Source organism: Garra rufa, chromosome 18 (genome assembly GCF_049309525.1).
Source record: "Garra rufa chromosome 18, GarRuf1.0, whole genome shotgun sequence".
Taxonomy (NCBI): domain Eukaryota; kingdom Metazoa; phylum Chordata; class Actinopteri; order Cypriniformes; family Cyprinidae; genus Garra; species Garra rufa.
Window position 1 is genome coordinate 18,435,529 of NC_133378.1, and position 20,832 is coordinate 18,456,360.

The following is a 20,832-nucleotide window of genomic DNA, read 5'->3' on the forward strand; positions in this document are numbered from 1 at the left end:
ATTATTTTTCCATAATATCTGTGACCCTGGACTACAAAACCAGTCATATTAGTCAATTTCTTGAAATTCTGATTTATACATCATCTGAAATCTGAATAAATAAACTTTCCATTGATGTACGGTTTGTTAGGCATTTGGCAGAGATACAACCATTTAAAAATCTAAAATCTGAGGGTGCAAAAAAATCAAAATATTGAGAAAATCGCCTTTAAAGTTGTCCAAATGAAGTCCTTAGCAATGCAACCAAAAAATACGTTTTTATATATTTACGGTAGGAAATTTACAAAATATCTTCATGGAACATGATCTTTACTTAATATCCTATTGATTGTTGGCGTAAAAATTTATCATAATATGTATTTTTAGCCAGACTGGTTTTGTAGTCCAGGGTCACATTTTTATTAGTATATTAATAGTTTAAATGGAGCTAGAATTGCAACCATAATTGGAAAATTTCTTACAATTCACAACCCTCAACATTATTTCCACCAAGGGATACAAAGCGGCAACTAACGGCATAGATTAAAGCAAAATTCAAGACATTCACAGCATTACAGCTAGTTCTCTGTAGACAGTTCACAACACACACATCCAGAAAGATCTGTATTGTAAGCTGCTCTTTAAGAGTCTCAAGGTCAAACAAAGCCGTAATCAAAATTACCCACAACCTTGAGCCTGCCTGAGAGGAGCAAGTACGCGAGCGAGAAAGAAAAGACAGGAGTTGATATGAAAACATGAGTATTCTCTTTGACTTTACAGTGTCAGACAACACATTTACCGCAGAAAGCATGTAGTCATAGCAACAGCAGCGAAGTCTTAGTGCAAGAGTGTCTGTGTGTAGGTGCGTGTGTGCACACAGATTTACTTTTCAACGGCCTGAAAGAGTAAAATCGTACGAAATGAAATATTTAACGGATTCGGCTCTCTTTCGAGCACACGTACTTCTCTATGTGAAGATGAAAGCAGCCAACAAGCGCTTATCGGGCTAAAACAGTATATTTTAATTAACACCTGTGCCCTGCGTTTATCAGTAATAGAAACTGTATCCACGCAACCCTTTCAGTGCAATGACCTTATTTGAAATTCATTTGATTCGAATGAACACAAATGATGATCAAGACTGCGTATTAATGTTGGTAATACTCCTAAATAGCTGTTGCTGGGTGAGGTACCATTAGTAATTGATGTTACCTGTAACTCAAACGGCAGGCATCTGCTTTAGATCATAAGTGTGTCAGAGCCTGTCTTTCCAGCACAACAGTCTGCACCTGTTTTGAAGGAAGTTGTCTTTCTTCCTCAGAAGGAAGGGCTGATGAAGGGAAGCCCAGCTTTGAGATTTTCCACTGAGGGAAAAGTCACTTCCACCCACACACGGAGAACACCACTGCAGGAGGAGGAGGAGGATGTGAACTGAACAATAGAGACTCGCGTGTCGATAGAGTTCCGTAGTCGAAGCCCTGACATGCTTTACCCTGTCGCCCAGATAAGCCTCTCTCTACTTTCACGCTTCTCTACCAGCCCCTCATCCTGCCCCGCAACAACAGCCATTGTTATAAGACAAACATTACAGTCTATTTCTGTCAAGGCTGATCAACTAAACAAGGTGGTGCTGAACTTGCACCGCCAACCTCTTTTTATTTATCTCATCACAGAAACTCTGTGCCAAACAAACACTAAAAAGAGGTTTGCAAGCTGCAGTTTCGGTAACGTAGGAGCTAGTTGTCACACGAGATGGAATATATGTCAGTAATAATGAGGTTTTGAGTCAAAAATCGAATTATACAAACGTGTGGGGGGGTTTAGCAGTGGGGCTCAATCACTTTGCACTAGAGTTTCTTAAATTAAAATCAATATATTTTTGCTATGGCTAAACCAGTGAACAATATTAAACCACTAGGCATGTAATTACAGTTGAGGTCAAAAGTTTTGCAAAATCTACAAAATGTTAATTATTTTACCAAAATAAGAGGGATCATACAAAATGCTCGTTTTTTTATTTAGTACTGACCTAAATAAGATATTTCACATAAAAGATGTTTACATATAGTTTATAAAAATGATCCCGTTTAAAAGTTTACACCCCCTTGATTATTAATACTGTGAATGATCCACAGCTTGTTGTTTAGTGATAGTTGTTCATGAGTCCCTTGTTTGTCCTGAACAGCTGAACTCCCTGCTGTTCTTCAGAAAAATCCTTCAGGTCCCAATTCTATGGTTTTGCTGCATTTTTGTGTATTTGAACCCTTTCCAAAAATGAATGTATGATTTTGAGATCCATCTTTTCACACTGAGGAAAACTAATGGACTCATATGCAACTATTATAGACTTTCAAACGCTTACTGATGCTCCAGAAGGGTGTAAACTTTTGAACAGAATGACGATGTGTACATTTTCTTATTTTGCCTAAATATCATATTTTCTTTTTATTTAGTATTGCCATTCAGAAGCTACAGAAGTTACTTACATGTTTCCCAGAAGACAAAATAAGTTGAGTTTACCCTGATCTTCAAATTCTTAATGCATTTTTTTTTTCCTTCTGGAGCATCAGTTTGCATTTGAACCTTGCATATGAGTCCCGTGTGAAAAGATGGATCTCAAAATCAAACAGTCATTGTTGGAAAGGGTTCAAATACACAAAAATGCTGAAACACCAAAGAATTTGTGGGACCTAAAGGATTTTTCTAAAGAACAAAGGGCAATATAACTGTTCAGGACAAACAAGGGACTATCACTAAAAAAAAAAAAAAAAAAAAAAAACACATCTGTGGGTCATTCAGGTAACAACACAATATTAAGAATCAAGGGGATGTAAACTTTTGAACGGGGTAATTTTTATAAACTATAAAAATACTTCAACTATTCTTTTCTCTTGTGGACTATATGTAAACGTCTTTTATGTGAAATATCTTTTTCAGGTCGGTACTAAATAAAAAATAACATGCATTTTGTATGATCCCACTTATTTTGGTCAAATAATTAACATTTTGCAGATTCTGCAAAGTGTTTGTAAACTTTTGAGCTCAACTGTAGATGTAGGTCAACCATAAAATAAAGGTAGATTTTAACTGAAAACTGAACCTGTGTTCTCAGGACAACCCTTTTCTTTCTTTCTTTTTATTTCAGGTCATGTCTAGTTATTATATTTTATAAAGTAATATACATTTTTAAAAGTTTATTTAATTAATCAATGTGAAAATGTATTAAAAGTGTCAGTTTACAGAATTACATTTTATATTCACTCAAACTGCATCAGATTGTCTTTTACGCACCGGTTTGTGCAGGGTTGAGCCTTATAACCAATCAAACTCGTTTCTGTTTAACTTAGGCACGCACTGGCCAATCAGAGGCGCTTAGATTGTGAATTCTCCCATCATACATACACATTTATATTGTTTTCTATAGCGATACTAATCATTAATCCAATATAAAGATAAATAATCTACAAATAATGTTTTTTGTCATAATATTGCAGCCCACATGGCCAGTGTTTTACATGTATAATTTAGGTTACATTTTTAAACAATCTATTGTCATTGACAAGCGTTTAAAAATATGCATTAAAGTAACTAGGTAATAATTTAAGTATTTGACATTAACAACAACAAAGGTGATTATAAAAATTGCCCTCACGAATATAAAAAAAACGCCCCTGGAAATCAATTCTAGGAGGCCTAGAAATATTCCCCCTTAATGAAACGTTAATTTTGGACCCTGATTGTAATATTCTGATTTGCTGCTCAAGAAACATTTCTTATAATTATCCATAATAAAAACAACTGTGCTGGTTAATATTTATGTGATACATCTTTTCAGGATTCTCTAATAAATAGAAAGTTCAAAATAATAGCTTTTTTTTTTTTTAAACAAGAATCTTCTGCAACATTGTAAAATTGTCACTTTTGACCAATTTAATGTGTTCTTGCCTAATAAAAGTATTAATGTCTTTCAATTGATAATCTTACTGACCTAAACTTTTATACGGTACTGTATATACTGTCATATTGTCATTAATTTTGCTAAAAAGCTTGTTTATTTAAAGATAGGTTGCATTGTGACAGCTTACCCCATATAATTTGACAACATGCTCTGCTATTAGGGGATTGTATCTTCAAGAACAGGAAGACAATTATTCAAAGTGCTGAAAAAGGATCCGCGAAGGACGACGGGGAAGGATATTATGCCTAAAATAGCTCTGACCAGTTGCTACTTGAGAACGTCTCTGCTGAGCCACTCAGGAAGCTGCTAGTAATTAATATAGAGACTCGCTGACGGAAGTAAAATCCTCTGACATGTGTAAGGAACGAATAGGCCTTGCTTAACGTGAATGTACTGAATTCAACACTAAATAAAAAGAGGTGTAAATGAGACTAGTACACTCAGACACAAGTGCTCTCAGTCAGACACTCTCTCTCTCTCTGTGAGGGCTCTTACTTGTACAAGAGTTCCTGTGAGCCGCACTCCATTAGAATTTACCTTCAGTTACTCAAATAAAATATGACATTTCTTTAGAGAGTTTGCGAGAGGCTTACAACAACAAGACCTTTATCGAAAAAAGTCCAAAACACATTAATACCAATATCTAAGGCCTAGGACAGAGTTTTTCCTTCCATCACAGGATGTGAGGGCCCTTCATTCACTGGCATCAGACAAAGACCTGGGACAATATTCCTAGTGACAGCCCAGTGCAACATCATACCCACACATCTTTACATAGACTCAGGCATCGTATTCAAACATTTATATACCTTCACCTGTTTACCGCGATGACTGTAGACGGACTCAGCAGATGGGATCCAGCATTCGCTGCAGAATTATCAATATGCATGCAGTCAATATGACTGTCGCAGTCTGGTCCAGTGCTCAAGAAATTCCTGCCCTCCTGTGGTAGGATAGAGATTATGAAAGGGAAAAGAAAAAAAAGCATTTTAGTGTTTCGTTTTACACTGAATGCACATGTAAAACCATAACCAAAACCAAAACTGTAAAGGTATCATAAAATTGAATGAAACATTTTATTTCATGTCTTGTGAAGAGATAAGATTGCATTATATGATGAATATTTACTTAAAAAGATGACAATAGATATTTTTGAGCAAACTATCCCTATAAACACTCTATTATACTTAGGCCCGGTTTTACAAACAGGGCTTAGACTAAGCCAGGATTAGGCTATAGTTCAATTAGAACATTTACCCCCGGTTTCACAAACAAGGCTTAAGACTAGTCCTAGTCTAAAATGTAAATCTAAGCTGTTTCAACTAAAAGAAACTTGCACTGACTGATCTAAAAAAATATCAATATTGTTTTGTCTCAAGATGCACACCAGTAATTTTTTTTCTAAGCAGGTTTATAAAAATTACTTAAATGCCCTAATTGAACTATGGGCTAATCCTGGCTTAATCTAAGCCCTGTCTGTGAAACCGGGCCATAAGTAGTTTTTATAAACATGCTTAGTAAATAAAAGTAAAAACATTACTTGTGTGCATCTTGAGACAAAACAAAGGCACTGATATATTTAAGATCCACCAATGTATGTTTTGTTTTTTTTTTCAGTTGAAAGTTGAAACAGTTTAGACTTACATTTTAGTCTAGGACTAGGCTTAAGCCTTGTCTGTGAAACCGGGGGTTAGTGTTTTATTTATTTTGCATTCAGCATTATATATTAATATATACACTATCAGTCAAAAGATTTTGAATGTTTTTAAGTAAGTCTCTTCTGCTCACCAAGCCTGCATTTATTTGATCCGAAGTACAGCAAAAACTGTAAAAATTTGAAATATTTTTACTATTTAAAGTAACTATTTGAATATATTTTAAAATGTTATTTTTTCCTGTGATCAAAGCTAAATTTTCAGTCTTCGGTGTCACATGATCCTTTAGAAATCATTCTAATATGTTGATTTGCTGTTCAAAAAACATTATTAATATAATCAATATTTAAAACCGTTTAGTACATTTTTTCAGTATTCTTTGATGAATAGAAAGATCCAAAGATCAGCATATATCTGAAATAAAAGCTTTGTAACATTATACACTCTACTTTTATACACAACAATTAATGCTTTCATTTAGCAAAGACTCTTTAAATGGATCAAATGTTTTTACAAAGGATTTCTATTTCAGATAAATGCTGTTCTTCTGAACTTTCTATTCATCAAAGAGACCTGAAAAAAATTCTACTCAGCTGTTTTCAACATAATAATAATAAATGTTTTTTGAAGCATCAAATCAAAATATCAGAATGATTTCTGAAGGATTGTGTGTCTGGAGTAATGATGTTAAAAATTCAGTTTTGAAATCACAGAAATAAATTACATTTTTAATACATTCAAATCAAATAGAAAACAGTTATTTTAAACAGTAAAACAAATTTTACAATATTACTGCTTTTGCTGTATTTTGGATCAAATAAATGCAGGCTTGGAGAGCAGAAGAGAATTCTTTAAAAACATTAAAAATCTTACCGTTCAAAAACTTTTGACTGATAGTGTATACACTATGTTTAATAGTAATAAGTGCTGGAAAATTAGATTATACTTATAAATATACATATTTCTTTATCTGTCCAACTCCTTTGTTTTGCTAAGGTTAATTACACAGTTAGCATTTAATTAGACTTAATATACATTTAATACATTCACCTTTCTTGCATAATCATGAGGAATACTGGAAATGAGACAATAAAAAATTATACATATTCTGTTCACACCTGATATTTACCTGATTTTTCGCTGTTTTCTTCACAAATAGAATGTCTCATATTTCTCAAGTTCTTCATTGACACTGCCTCTTTATAAAATAAGTACTTTTAAAAACGTTATTAAGGCTAAACTGTTAACCTGCAAGAGTTCGCTGATTTAAATCACACATTCCACCATCTTCTATCTATCCGATGTAACGTCAGCGTCTCTGAATTGCAGGAGCCCTTTCCAGCGCTTCAGGCCTAACCGCGAAACACCTCAACAGGTGTGCGGACAGTAAATTATTGAGTTTGTATCATGATTCAACAGAATCATAAACTACTATTTTCCGAGCCTTGAGGTGGCAGCACAGTAAGCATTAGCCATGAGCGAGACCAACGAACAAGGACCAAGTGCGTCATTTCCTATTTACGTAAATTTTCCCGCGCTGATTGTAGGTTCAGCTGTCAGTGAGAATAAACATTGAACAACTTCAACATGTCGACCTCAGATTATGATCCAGCTTGTCTGCCTGACTTGTTGCCGCTTTATTACCGCAGACTGTTCCCGTTTTCACAGTACTTTCGCTGGTTAAGTTATGGCGGTGGTAAGTACATTTGTTAGCCGCTAACTTACCCATATTAGTATATGATCACACAACGAGCGATTGACTGGTCATTGAAATGCTGTTTTTCATGTAGTTTGTGTATTTACAATGCAAAGTCATTTTATATGTTTTTAATGTATTCACTATGAATAAAAAAATATTTGTATACTATGGCTTCTGCACGTGTACTTTTACATTCAACAGTGTTTATGTCTCTAACGTTACTTCAACACTACCAGAATTTAGCATATCTAATTTCCTTTCTGTCTTAATTCTGGCTCTTGCAGTGTCTAAAAACTACTTTCAGAACCGTGAGTTTTCCTTCACCCTAAAGGATGACATTTATGTGAGATATCAGTCCTTCACCACTCAGAATGAGCTGGAGAAAGAGATGCAGAAAATGGTTCCCTACAAGATTGATATTGGAGCAGTCTACAGCCACAGGGTAATATAACTCATTTATATAAAATATTATATGGAAAGATGACACGTCCTGTGGTGTTATATGCTAAAACAGGATATTCATCATTATTTAATATTGTAGTTATAATGAAAGTCTATGAATTTTTCTCTCTGTGCATATTAATTGAAAGACTTGATTCCAAAAATTTGTTTGTCAAATGCAGGATTGGACATAAAATGCCTTGGGCAAAAATGTATTTATGTCTTTTTATAGTAAGTGGATTGTATAGTATAGTAAGTACACTACCAGTAAAAAGTTTTTGAACAGTAAGATTTTTAATGTTTTTTTTAAAGAAGTCTCTTCTGTTCACCAAGCCTGCATTCATTTGATCCAAAGTACAGCAAAAACAGTCAAATAATAAATATTTTAAAGTAATATTTAAGAAATATTTGTACTATTTAAACTAAATGTATAAACATTTATTTGAATCTATTTTTAAAATAATTTCAGCATCATTAATCCAGTCTTCAGTGTCACATGATCCTTAAGAAATTATGGGAATTAATATTTTATTTAGCAAGGATGATATAGATGATGATAAAGACGTTTATAATGTTACAGAAGATTTTTATTTCAGATAAATGCTGTTCTTATGAACTTTCTATTCATCGAAGAGCTGTTTTCAACATAATAATAATAAATGTGGGTTTTTTTCAGCAGCAAATCAGAATATTAGAATGATTTCTGAAGGGTCATGTGACACTGAAGACTGGAGTAATGATGCTAAAAATTCAGCTTTGAAATCAGGAATAAATTACATTTTAAAATATATTTAAATAGAAAACAGTTATTTTAAATAGTAAAAATATTTCACAATTTTACTGTTTATGCTGTACTTTGGATCAATACATGCAGGTTTGGTCAGCAGAAGAGACTTCTTCAAGAAACATTAAACATCTTATTGTTCAAAAACTTTTGACTATATATATATATGATATATATATGTATTTGCTGCTATGAAATATTTTCTTATTAGTTATTTGATGCATTTATTTTTTTTATTTATGTATTTTTAGTGAATTATAATCTCGCATGTTTGGCTCTTTAAACTGCTTCATCATGGTTTTAATGCAAGTAGAAAACTTTATTCTGAAGTATGCACATTCAGGACTAGTTTAATCTGATTTTACCAGAAAATATTTTAATCATGTGTTAATTTAAAAAAAATCTTTCTGTTTGCTTGGTTTTTATTTTATGCTTTTGCCATGAAAATAGCTTTAGATGCTGACCTGGGGATAAAAATAAATAACTGCTACTACTTGAATCTGCTTCTTTTTCTTGTGGAAAATGAAAACCTTATCAATGAAAAGATCATAATTTCTCTGGCTGTGTGATTGACAGCCCAGTCAACATAATGCGGTGAAGTCTGGAACCTTCCAGGCCCTGGAGAAGGAGCTGGTGTTTGACATTGACATGACAGACTATGATGATGTCAGACGTTGCTGCAGGTACACAGATGCCTTTTCCGCCTCTTTCATCTTTTGGAATAGTGTTTTAAATGCAGTTTGTTTGTTTTTAATAAATTCCTTTTGTCTTCAGTGCTGCTGATATCTGCTTAAAGTGCTGGACTCTAATGACCATCGCTATCCGTATTCTGGACCGGGCACTTCGGGGTAACCATAACTTATAATCAACACAACCTTGTGTAACATCATAACAACTATATGAAACAAATGTAACATACATGTGCTGTTGCCTGTTTGTGTGGTTCAGAGGACTTTGGATTCCATCATCTCCTGTGGGTGTACTCGGGCAGGAGAGGCGTGCATTGCTGGGTTTGCGATGAGGCTGCTAGGAAGCTCTCAGTGGCGGCTCGCTCTGCCGTGGCAGAGTATCTCAGTTTAGTCAAGGTATTCAAATACCAGATAATTCATCATTCTAGGAATTGTATCATGAAGTACAATTGCAAAAGCTGTGATTTTAACTAATTGTGTGTCCTGTGCATGTTTGTTCAGGGTGGTGAGGAGACTGTGAGAAAAGTTGTGCTGTCAGATCCAATCCATCCTTTCATCAAGTAAGGAGGAATAATGACTTACTTCCTTAAAGGAGAAGATCACTTCCAGAAAAAAAAATGTACAGATAATTTACTCACCCCCTTGTCATCCACAATGTTCATGTCTTTCTTTCTTTAGTCGTAAACAAATAGTTCAGGATTTCTCTCCATATGACGGACTTCTATGGTGCCCCCGAGTTTGAACTTTCAAAATGCAGATTAAGGCCGTGTTCACACTTGGTGCCTTTTTGACAAGAAAAAGTTGACAAGGGCGCTTTTTTTAATTACAAAAAAATCTGGCAGCGTTGCAGCAGAGGACGTCTTTTTGTTGCTATAACAACAGCTGCAACCGTAGACTGTGGTGCAGATATGTCGATAAAAGAGGAAGCTGGCTCTTTTCTTTTTTTGACATTTTTGCCTTTTATTTGATAGGACAGTATTTAGATAGGAAGCAAATTGGAAGAGAGAGAGGGGGACGGGATCGGAAAAGGTCTGCGAGCCGGGACTCGAAAAAGGGATGCCAAAAGCTTAACAGCGCTGCTGTACATGTCGATGTGCGGCTCAAGAAGCTATCGGCGCTGCACATCGGTTTTTGAAGTTAACAGGGAGGTTAATGTCGGTTCACAACAATAAAATAAAAGTCTATATAACGGTACCTTTCCCATTTTTTTTCTTGTTGTTATGGACACAACAGGTCTAGCTACTGGCTTGTCAATTGATCAGCTGTCAAAAACGGGCTTGACGTAGGGCGTTTTTTTCCGAAAAGTTAAACGTTTTTTCAACTTGAAAAGACGCTCTGAGCTGCAGAAAAAGACACCGGCAGTGGCGTTTAAAAAAGCACTCAGGACTTTTTAGAAAACACTGTTTACTCCTTAGGGTTGTAATGTAAAACAGACGCCGGCAGTTAAAAAGACGACGCCAAGTGTGAACACGGCCTAAATGCAGCTTCAAAGGGTAGCTTCCTCTAAACGATCCCAGCTGAGGAAGAAGGGTCTTATCTAGCGAAACAATCAGTTCATTTTTTTTAAGTTACAATTTATATTTTTTAACCTCAAATGCTTGTCTTGTTTAGCTCTACGTAGACTGTTTATTCCGGTTCAAGACATTTAGGGTATGTCGGAAAACTCCCATCTCATTTTCTCCTCCAACTTTAAAATCGGCCTACATCGCTGCAGAAGTACCGACCCAGTGTTTACAAAGTGAACATGCAAAGAAGAGCAAACGCCCTTTACTAAAAAAAGGTAAAACAGCAATGTAGGATGATTTTGAAGTTGGAGAAGAACATGAGATGATAGTTTTTCGACATACCCTAAATGACTTGAACAAGAAAAAACAGTTCTCGCAGAGCAAAACAAGACGAGCATTTGAGGTTAAAAAGTAGAGAAATTGCCTTTTTTTTTTTTTTTTTTTTTTTTTAGAAAATAACCAATTGTTTCGCTAGATAAGACCCTTCTTCCTCAGCTGGGATCGTTTAGAGCACTTCGAAGCTGCATTTAAACTGCATTCTGGAAGTTCAAACTCGGGGGAATCATAGAAGTCCACTATATGGAGAGAAATCCTGAAATGTTTTCCTTAAAAAAACAAAATTTGTGAACTTCTCCTTTAAGTACATAATGTGTAAATTGAAATGATGTAACTGTAGTCTCTTTTTCTTTTAGTCATTCTCTGTCTGTGGTTGAGCGCTATTTCCGACAATATGCCATTGTGGACCAGGACATATTGGGCAGTAAGGAGAGTGTAGACAAAGTGCTTGCTCTGCTGCCTGAAGATATCCTTTCATTCCCAGTGGTGCTGTCAATATTTCAGTAATTAGTACAAACACCAGTTAAATTTCACAATTATCTGTACCAGTTTTGTTACTACTATCAAGAGCTATTGGAAATACTTAACTTGTTGTTTAGTCAAGCAGGTTTTCATTATATCCAATATGAGTATTTCATTTATAAGAGGAACCCAGTTGACTGTTATTTTCTTAAGTCTGACTACACATATCAAAAAGGAGCTGACGGTCAAGTATCAGGAAGAAAAGAACCCAATGAAGAGATGGGACAGACTCTGCGCTGTTGTTGAACAAAAAAAGGTAAATGCAAACTTTTGAGCTCTCCTCTTTGCAGACAAAGCATTTCACCAGGGAAGGTTACTTCAGTTTCCTGTCCATTTGTTTTTGTGTCTGAAGTCGAGTAGTAAGAAGGGTGGTCAGTACTTCGATAAGGAGATCATGCTGCAGTACTGTTACCCACGTCTGGATGTCAACGTCAGTAAAGGAGTCAACCATTTACTGAAGAGTCCCTTCAGTGTACACCCTAAGACAGGTAAGAACAAATATTACCAGAGTAACTTATTTTATTATGGTGCAAGTTTTATGTTATCTGTGCATGTGATTTACTTTTGAGGTAAACTGGCTTTCTAATGTCATTTCAGTTTGATTTTAAACATCTTTTTGTATTCAATGTTTTCTTTAGGTCGAATCTCAGTGCCAATAGATCTGAAAGAACTGAACACGTTTGATCCTTTTGAGGTGCCTACAATCAGGTAAATGCTGAATATATCATTGTCCATCTTTGTCAGGTTGTTGCTTTTATATCTGATGTGGTTTCTAAAAATACTTGAGGAGCTTATGTCTGAAGTTAGATATGCTAGACTCACTGGTCTCTCTGTAGTCTGATCTGTGAGGAGCTGGAGAGACCCAGAGCAGATGAGGCGGAGGATGATGACATGAAGGACAAGGAGAATGAACAAGATGCTGGAGAGCGTCGCAGAATCAGAGGTGAGCAAACAACACGTTTAACAGTTCAGTTTATTCACGTGTTGGAATTGTTCAGGAGTCAGCCTCAGTTCTGCCAGCAGTTACTGTGTGCTAAACATGTTTTTGGTTATTTGTAGACTTCAAGCGGACCAGCCTGGCCAAGTATGTGAAGGTCTTTGATCGGTTTTTGGAAGCAATGGCTCGATCTCGGAAAGGAGAGATGCTGAAGAAGAGTGGTGAGTTAGAAACAAGTTTCTTAGTTGTTCTCTGACTTTCATGTCCTTCGTATACAGTCAAACCAAAAATTATTCAGACACCAGATGTAATTTGATATATTTTTTTTACTAGTGGGTGAAAGAGACTATAGTTCATTTACGTAAGTGAGGATAGCAAAATAAAATAAACTGTGATGCATTATACCCCCAAATTTTTCATACAGTGGACTACCAGTAAAACTGATTTCAGCATTTACATTACAAATGGATTATAAATGCATGACACATCAGTTATTGGTCGACATTGTGTATTTATTTTTCCTTTTCGTTTTTTTATTCAGACAAAATGGTTCATATTTTTAATATTTCAGTGATGATGGTGGTTCTAGTTGATGTGACTGCAAATTATTTCATTGATAATTTGAATATGATTGATATTTTTTTTTTTTTTTACAGATCTTCAGAAGGACTTCTAAGACAGAACAGCTGGAACTATAAAACAGCAGTTTTTCATAACATATTTACCATGTTTATCTGCTGGCTGTCTACTTCTGAAGAAATTATGGAAGCCTGTTTCCGCCACTGAATAAAAAACTAAAGTTATTGCCATCTAATATCTCACAATTCTGACTTTTTTCCTCGCGAATGTGTGTTTAAGATATCTTGCAATTCTGATTTTTTTTCACCTCACAATCCTGACCTTTTTCTTAGAATTGTGAGAAATAAACTTGCAATTGTGAGTTACAAAGTCAGAATTGCATTATATCAACTCGTAATTGCATGTTATAAAGTCAGATTTGCAAGATATAAACTCACAACTGACTTTTGTCTCACAAATGTGAGTTTGTATCTTGCAATTCTGATTTTTTTCTCGTAATTAACCTCTTTTTTCCTCAGAATTGTGAGATGTAAACTCGCAATTGCAAGTTATAAAGTCCAATTTTGAGGGGGAAAAAATGTTCTTAGAATTGCAAGTTTATATTACAATTCTTAATTGTGCATTATAAAGTCAGAATAGAGAGATATAAACGTGCAATTATGAGGAAAAAGAATTGTGAGATAAGTCACATTTACCTTTTTTTTTATTCAGGGGTGGAAACTGGTTTCCATAATAAACAGACACTTTGGCATAAAGAACTACCACAGTTATGCTCTAAAACATTCCATTGGAGGATCAGTCAAATTATGTATGAAGTAATGTCATTTATTTCCATGTGTTACTGTTTTTCTTTACTTTTCTTGTGGAAATGGGTTTTCATTAATTTCTCTGTTTTGTAAATCAGACTTTTTTGAGAATTTGTTTCATTTTTCTACCAGCTAAATAAATAACTTGTACAAATCTGTTATATTCTTCTCTGGTTAACAAGGCAAAAAAAGTGGTTGTTGTGACGTATGGATTTAGTCTGAATGACAAGGCGATGGAATGCTAAACACAGCAATCAAGCATACTGTTAATTTAAAGACATTTATTCAAAACCAGTTCTTCAGCAATATAAAACAACACTGACAGACAAGTCTGACACAGTATTACAAACTGCATGGAAGCAGACAAGACAGCAATTTAAGCAGCTTCTCTTTGACCAAACATCAATCTCATTTGGCCATGTCAATTAGACTCTGTAGTGATGTTGGAACCCATGTTTTCTCACCTTGGACAAAGACCACTCCACGCTCAATATAGACGACTATTCTGCCAAATGTGAATAACTGTTTGCCCATATGCCGTTTAGCCACCAGTGGCATGAAGACAATACCATTCTCCTCAGCTTTGGCCTGGACTAGATCTTTAAAGTTGGTAGGTACAGATGTTGGTACCGCTGCGGTGCCTGGTGGCCGCGTAGCAGAATTCTCCACGTCACGGCGCTCAGGCTGAGGCTCGCACTGGAAATCTTTCCTTCTCTCTGTCTGAATCAGATATGCAATGTTCTCTCTTGCTCCAGGTTGCATATACCCACCTGCAGAAAGACAGATGGTGAAGTTGAAGGAATGAGAAACCTGTACAAAGCTATAAACACATTTAGTGGACTTCATATATTATTTTCTAGGGTGCAACTGACCTAGTCCAGAGGCAACAGCACGATTCATGATGTCAAGGGCTTCATTCAGTTTTTCTTTGACCAACGGGTGACTGAGAAGGTTCTCTGAGAGCAAGCTCTTCCAGCCCAGATACCACTTAGTGATCTCCTCATAGTTTGGGTTGTTACTGAGCCAGGAACACAACACCTGCACCAGGAAACAAAAGAAGCACTTACTATTCAATTCTAAATGTACAAGTGACACTCAACAGGGCTCGAAATTGCGACCATTTTGGTCGCATATGCTCCCAAAATTTAATCTGCGCGACCTCAAATTATATTTGGGAGCATTTGTGCGAGTGTGAGTAATTGTTGTGGTGCGACTTACTTTCATTTCTTTACAAAACTTTGGCTAGCCTAACTACTGCACAGACTGTTGTGAGCTGATGCAGTGACAGGTTCACCGTTCTCTCCTTTGATTGTGGACAAATAGAAGGTCTCCACAATCTGCTTTTGAAGAAATATATTTCGTGCTACAGCGTACATTCTGTCAGATACAATTCTGCCGCCTCCGTCTCAATATACTGTACATCGCCGCATAAATTCACATCAGATGATAACTCAGCGGCAGAGTTCCACTCACGCAGGGGCGTAATTTCCACTCGGGACACTTTTCAAAATCCCGTTGGTGTCCTCCCACTTTCAAATGGTTTTGTTAAAGTAATCTCTTTTATTGCAGAATGCACGCAGTATCGTTAAAACGAAACCAAAAGTAAAACTCGCACACGCATTCAAAAGCAATTTTAATACCCCACGTTTAAAGAGCGACTGCCCAATGTGCGCAAATTAGGCTACATAAAATATCTAGGCTGTTATTAGTATGTGGGCTATAATAAGCTGTATTGTGTCTATAGCTCTGTATCAGAAAAATTCGGTCATTTGCACTTTGAATATTGAAAGAGTAGCCTACTTTGATCATGCCTGCATTTATTGTCTACACGACTAAGAATTGTCGTTTATTTTTTGTTGTTTATACTGTAGATTGTTTAAAAATGCAGTGGTTGCCTCTAAATGGCTTTAACTCTTTATCTTTAACCTCTTTAAATGGCTGTAACTATAATAGAGAAAATAAACCTTGTTCATGTACTCATATTTTCATTCATTCTTGTCCCTTGCTTAAGGCGTAAAATAAATATATATAAAAAAGGCTTTCAGAATCAGCCCATTTGCTTGTAAAACATCTGCATTAAGAATTGACCATGAAGAATCAAGATCGGCGCATTACTAAAACGAAATTAGGTGCTCCTAAAAAATTTTTGGTGCTCCTAACTTTTTGAAGTTGGTAGCACTAAAAAAGTTAATTTCGACTAAACAAAAAGTATACTATAGCTTCATAAAATTATTAATTAAATGTCACATGGACTACTTTAATGATGTGCTTACAACCTTTCTGAGCCTTGAATGTGGTAGCTGCATTGCTGTCTACGCACGGTCAGAAAGCGGATTTCAAAAATATCATAATTTGTGTCCCGAAGATGAACAAAGGTCTTACAGGTTTGGAACGACATGAGGGTGAATCATTAATGACAGAATTTTCATTCTTGGGTGAACTAACCCATTAATAAATTAACAAACCACATTTAAAACTGACAACTTTTGGTTTAAAAAAATTCTTTCAAATGGTTCATTCATTTTCGTGACATACATTTAGTCGCAAAAATGCATGCCATACTGATGTATTACACCAGTCAGGTTTGGTTCAAATTGTTTTGTATTCTTTTGACTAGTTGTAAAAGACTATTAGACTGACCTGTAGCCATTTAGGGAAGAAATTCTTATCCAACAGTCCAACCATGGTGGAGACAGAGAGCATCCCTTCCCAGTCCATCACCCAGTTGAACGGCTCCAGTAGTTGCTGATGAGGATTCACCACCAACTCTCCTAAACACAGAGCTGCAACACAGTAGCAAAACCTTCAGAGACTCCCTGAGGTTACTGAAGTCTAGCACTTTTGATCTAAAAGATAAGTACGTACCCAGTTTGGGTACAATATTTTTGACCATGAAGGCCTCCCAGGCACCAGGTGTGAAGACATCTTTCCAGGGTTGCAGAATGAGTCTGGCAGAGGAGTCGCTGGGGTGCCAGCGCTGCAGGGCATGGGCTAGTTTACTGCGGATGGGCGCATACAGCGGCTCAAGACGGGTTTGCATCAGAGGCAGCCAGGGATGAATCCATGAATGGATTGGCACAGTGTCTGTCAGTGGGTTCCAACTGTCCACCTATACAAAAACAGAAAAAGAAGTTCGATTTTACACATACTTATGTTTGACAAGGAAACATGCACTGAATTGCTCATATGTGCCCCGGACCACAAAATCGGTCAAAATGGCACATTTTTGAAACTGAGATTTATACATTATCTAAAAGCTAAATAAGCTATTGATGCATGGTTTGTAAGGATATGACAATTTTTGGCTGAGATACAACTTTTGAATATCTGGAATCTTTAGGGTGCAAAAAAAATTTTTTAAATATTGAGAAAATCACCTTTAATGTTGTCCAAATAAATTTTTAGCAATGAATATTACTAATCAAAAATTAAGTTGATATATTTAAGGTAGGAAATTTACAAAATATCTTCATGGAACATGATATTTACTTAATATCCTAATAATTTTGACCCATACAATGTATTTTTGGCTATTGCTACAAATATACCCGGCTGCTTAAGACTGGTTTTGTGGTCTAGGGTCACATATGTTCATCACAAACCTCTCTCTGTAGCCGTGGGAAAATAAGCTGCTCCAAAACATGGTCCAGAATCCACAGCGGTAATACAGGAGCCCAGCACTCCACACAGTCCACCATGGGCCCCACGTTTCTAGGCTGCCACTGAGACACACAGATCCTCATGACTGGAACCCACACTTCCCATATCAACCTGTACACAAAACTCGCTGGAGTCATTTGCTTTCACAGACACTCCACATATACATTCTTAGATATGGTTTACCTGTGATAGGGGTCCATGTTAGAAGTATCTGGACCACCATGAAGAGATTGTGAGGTCTCAAGAATGGCCCTCCACTGACCGACTTCTTCCAAACCATCTGAACAGTCCTATAGATAAACATGGAGTGCAAAATACATTTAACTCTGAGCTTATACAAAGTGTGGAAACAATATCAAAATCAATGATAATTAATAAACAAAGATCATCAATGTATCCTGAAAAAAAAGTATCAATTTCCCCAGAAATATTAAGCAGCAAATCATAATATTAGAATGATTTCTGAAGGATCATATGACACTGAAGACTGGAGTAATGATGCTGAAAATTCAGCTTTGCCATCACAGGAATAAATTACATTTTAAAATATATTCAATTAGAAAACAGTTATTTTTACTGTATTTTTTAATAAATAAATGCAGCCTTGGTGAGCATGAAATACTTTTAAGAACAGAAAAACCTTTCCCGACCCCAAATTTCTGAACAGTGGTGTAAAAACAATGTATAAAATGTATTTTTTTTTACCTTTAGTGGATCCCAGCTGCAAAGTCTCTCTTTCAATAAAGGATGCACAACAGACACAGCGAGGTCTCCCAAACCCAAGGTTTTGTACTCCTGATAGAACTCTGTCTGCAGTTGCTGGAAGATTTTAGCACACTCCTGAAGGCTGAGCGCAGGGCTGCCCTCCTTATCGCCCACTTCAAAACGATCCACCAGTTTCATCACCTGCTCCAGCTGACCAAGAGACTGTTCCTCCTCTGCCAGCCTAACCTGCAGCGCGTCGCTCTCATGGGTCAGAGTCACCACAGTGTCCTTCTCGTGCTGCAGACGTCGTGCACTCTATACACACACACACACAAAACACAAACAGAAATTAAGAACTGGAAAACAAGCATTTATTATGAAGTGAGTTATGCATTTAAATATGTTAAGATGTGAAGGTTTTTTGGTTTCTTTGCCCACAAAAAGTATTCTCGTAGCTTTATAAAATTTAGGTTGAACCACTGATGGACTATTTTAACGATTTCCTTACTACATTTCTAGGCCTTGAACGTGTCAGTTGCGTTGCTGTCTTTGCAGGGTCAAAATGCTCTTGGATTTCATCAGAAATATCTTAATTTGTGTTCTGAAGATGAACAAAGTCGCACGGGTTTGGAATGACATGAGGGTACGTAATTACAGAATTGTCATTTTTAGGTGAACTACGCCTTTTACTGCTGATTTAGTGCAAGTTTACAAGTGCTGTACCTGTAAGATGTCTTGCTCTGTGAGCTCAATGAGCAGTTTGAGGTTGTGCTCCAGCTCCGGTAAAGAGAAGCCAGAAGCCTTCTGTTCTCGTGTGGTCACACTCAAAGGAGCTTCCTCGGGAACACTATGCTTTTGACTCATATGACTGTAACTGTGATACACCTTCTGCTCTCTGCCCGTCATATCGATCACCTGTAACACATTAGAGATGGGTTAACAGTTTCTTGTGAGATATATATATACATATATAAACAGTTATTGTGCATTACTCTAAATGTTTTCACTCTCACCTTAACCTGAGCCAGTTCTCCAGCAGGTCTACTCATGCCCCTGTTGTCCAGTTTGCCATGAGCTTTCAGCTCTTCCACAGTCTTGTAAGAATATTTGGGCTTTTTCTTTGCCGTTCCTGGTTCTTTACGCCATTGTCCCAACTCCCTCTGAAATTCCTTTAAAGATGGAATGAAAAATAAAAAGAAAGATGAAGCAAACAGTGTGAAAACATGGCTGGGGAAGCAAGATTTGACCTGCAGCTGATATGTTTAGTCAGATGACTTTTTGTTTTCTGACCAAAAGAGAAAACTACAGATTTCTATTATTTTCAAAATGATCCTTTATGTAATGACATAAGGGAAAGTTCACCCAAAAATAAAAATTATGTCATTAATTACTCACCTCATGTCGTTCCAAACCCGCAAAACCAAATTAAGATATTTTTGATTAACTCCGAGAGCTTTCTGACCCTGCATAGACAGCAAAGCAACTACCACGTTTAAGGCCCAGAAAAAGTCCATGTGACATCAGTGGTTCAACCTTAATTTTATGAAGCTTTGAGAATACTTTTTGTGCGCAAAGAAAACAAAATTCCATCTTCATCTCTTTTCGTTCATCATCTGTATATTCTGGTTCAAATAAGTAAGACTGGGCAAAAAATTGTTAGAATACCGGCTTGTGTTGTGGTACCCTCGTGAATGTGTGGCAGAGACTGACATAAAAAGAGAAGAAATTCTTGAGTAAAGTCATTATTTTTGTTTACTTTGCACATAAAAAGTATTCTCATAGCTTCATAAAATTAAGGTTGAACCACTGATGTCACATGGACTATTTTAACAATGTCTTACTACCTTCCTGGCCCTTGAACGTGGTAGTTATGTTGCCATCTACTCAGGATAGGAAAGCTCTCGGATTTCATAAAAGTTATCTTAATTTGTGTTCTGAAGATAAACAAAGGTCTTACGGGTTTGGAAAGACATGATGGTGAGTAATGAATGACAGAATTTTTCGATTTTTGGGTGAACTATCCCTTTGAATGTGTGCATTTTTAAACAATGCTGATTGAGTATTTTAATTTGATTTGTCCACTGTAACTACCAAAAATTTGTTAGTGCTGCTTACTTTTCTCTTCCTCTTCCTCAGAGTCTACAACAGGGAAATCCTGCAGGATTGCTTTTGTCCTCTCATTACCATATGCACCAACCGCTCCCTTCCCCTTCCGCAACTTAGCCTCAATCGGGTTCACAATACCTGCACACAAAGATATTCACATCATGACACCATCCCCACATAAGCGCTTGATATATAACATATTTCACAATAACCAGTAAACTGAGGTATAAAATAAAGAACTGAATAGTTTTTACCTTGAGCATTTTGCCCAATCCTTTTCCTGGAACGTAGCCCATCTTCTGCAGAAGTTTTTGGCCAATGCCTCGTGTGTGTTTCTCCCAGGATCCCAAGTCCTGCCCTGTTCTGATACCACCTGCAAACCTCTGGGATGTCTTAAAGCTTCCACCCTAAAATAAAGGTTTAAAATACATATATTACACAAATGATCAAACATTTGGGATCAGTAAGATT

At 36.3% G+C, this 20,832-nt stretch overlaps 2 protein-coding genes across 2 annotated transcripts in view; one reads left to right on the forward strand and one right to left on the reverse strand.

Moving 5' to 3' along the window:
- Positions 1–7,131: 7,131 nt before the first annotated feature.
- prim1 (DNA primase subunit 1) lies at positions 7,132–14,044 on the forward strand. The gene is made up of 13 exons (XM_073823350.1): positions 7,132–7,288; positions 7,576–7,733; positions 9,093–9,199; positions 9,291–9,364; positions 9,465–9,601; positions 9,707–9,765; positions 11,403–11,512; positions 11,733–11,824; positions 11,921–12,056; positions 12,207–12,276; positions 12,405–12,511; positions 12,628–12,726; positions 13,162–14,044. The coding sequence occupies exons 1-13, from the start codon at positions 7,180–7,182 to the stop codon at positions 13,179–13,181; spliced, it is 1,278 nt and encodes a 425-aa protein (XP_073679451.1). The 5' UTR covers positions 7,132–7,179; the 3' UTR covers positions 13,182–14,044.
- Positions 14,045–14,156: 112 nt separating this feature from the next.
- The window catches only part of tfip11 (tuftelin interacting protein 11), a 9,108-nt gene continuing 2,432 nt past the window's right edge, over positions 14,157–20,832 (reverse strand). Inside the window, 12 exon segments of the mRNA XM_073822658.1 lie at positions 14,157–14,660; positions 14,763–14,928; positions 16,531–16,673; positions 16,756–16,999; positions 17,493–17,661; positions 17,734–17,840; positions 18,256–18,570; positions 18,979–19,170; positions 19,269–19,424; positions 20,372–20,499; positions 20,616–20,627; positions 20,630–20,768. Coding sequence (XP_073678759.1) covers positions 14,299–14,660; positions 14,763–14,928; positions 16,531–16,673; positions 16,756–16,999; positions 17,493–17,661; positions 17,734–17,840; positions 18,256–18,570; positions 18,979–19,170; positions 19,269–19,424; positions 20,372–20,499; positions 20,616–20,627; positions 20,630–20,768 — 2,133 coding nt within the window. The 3' untranslated portion in view covers positions 14,157–14,298.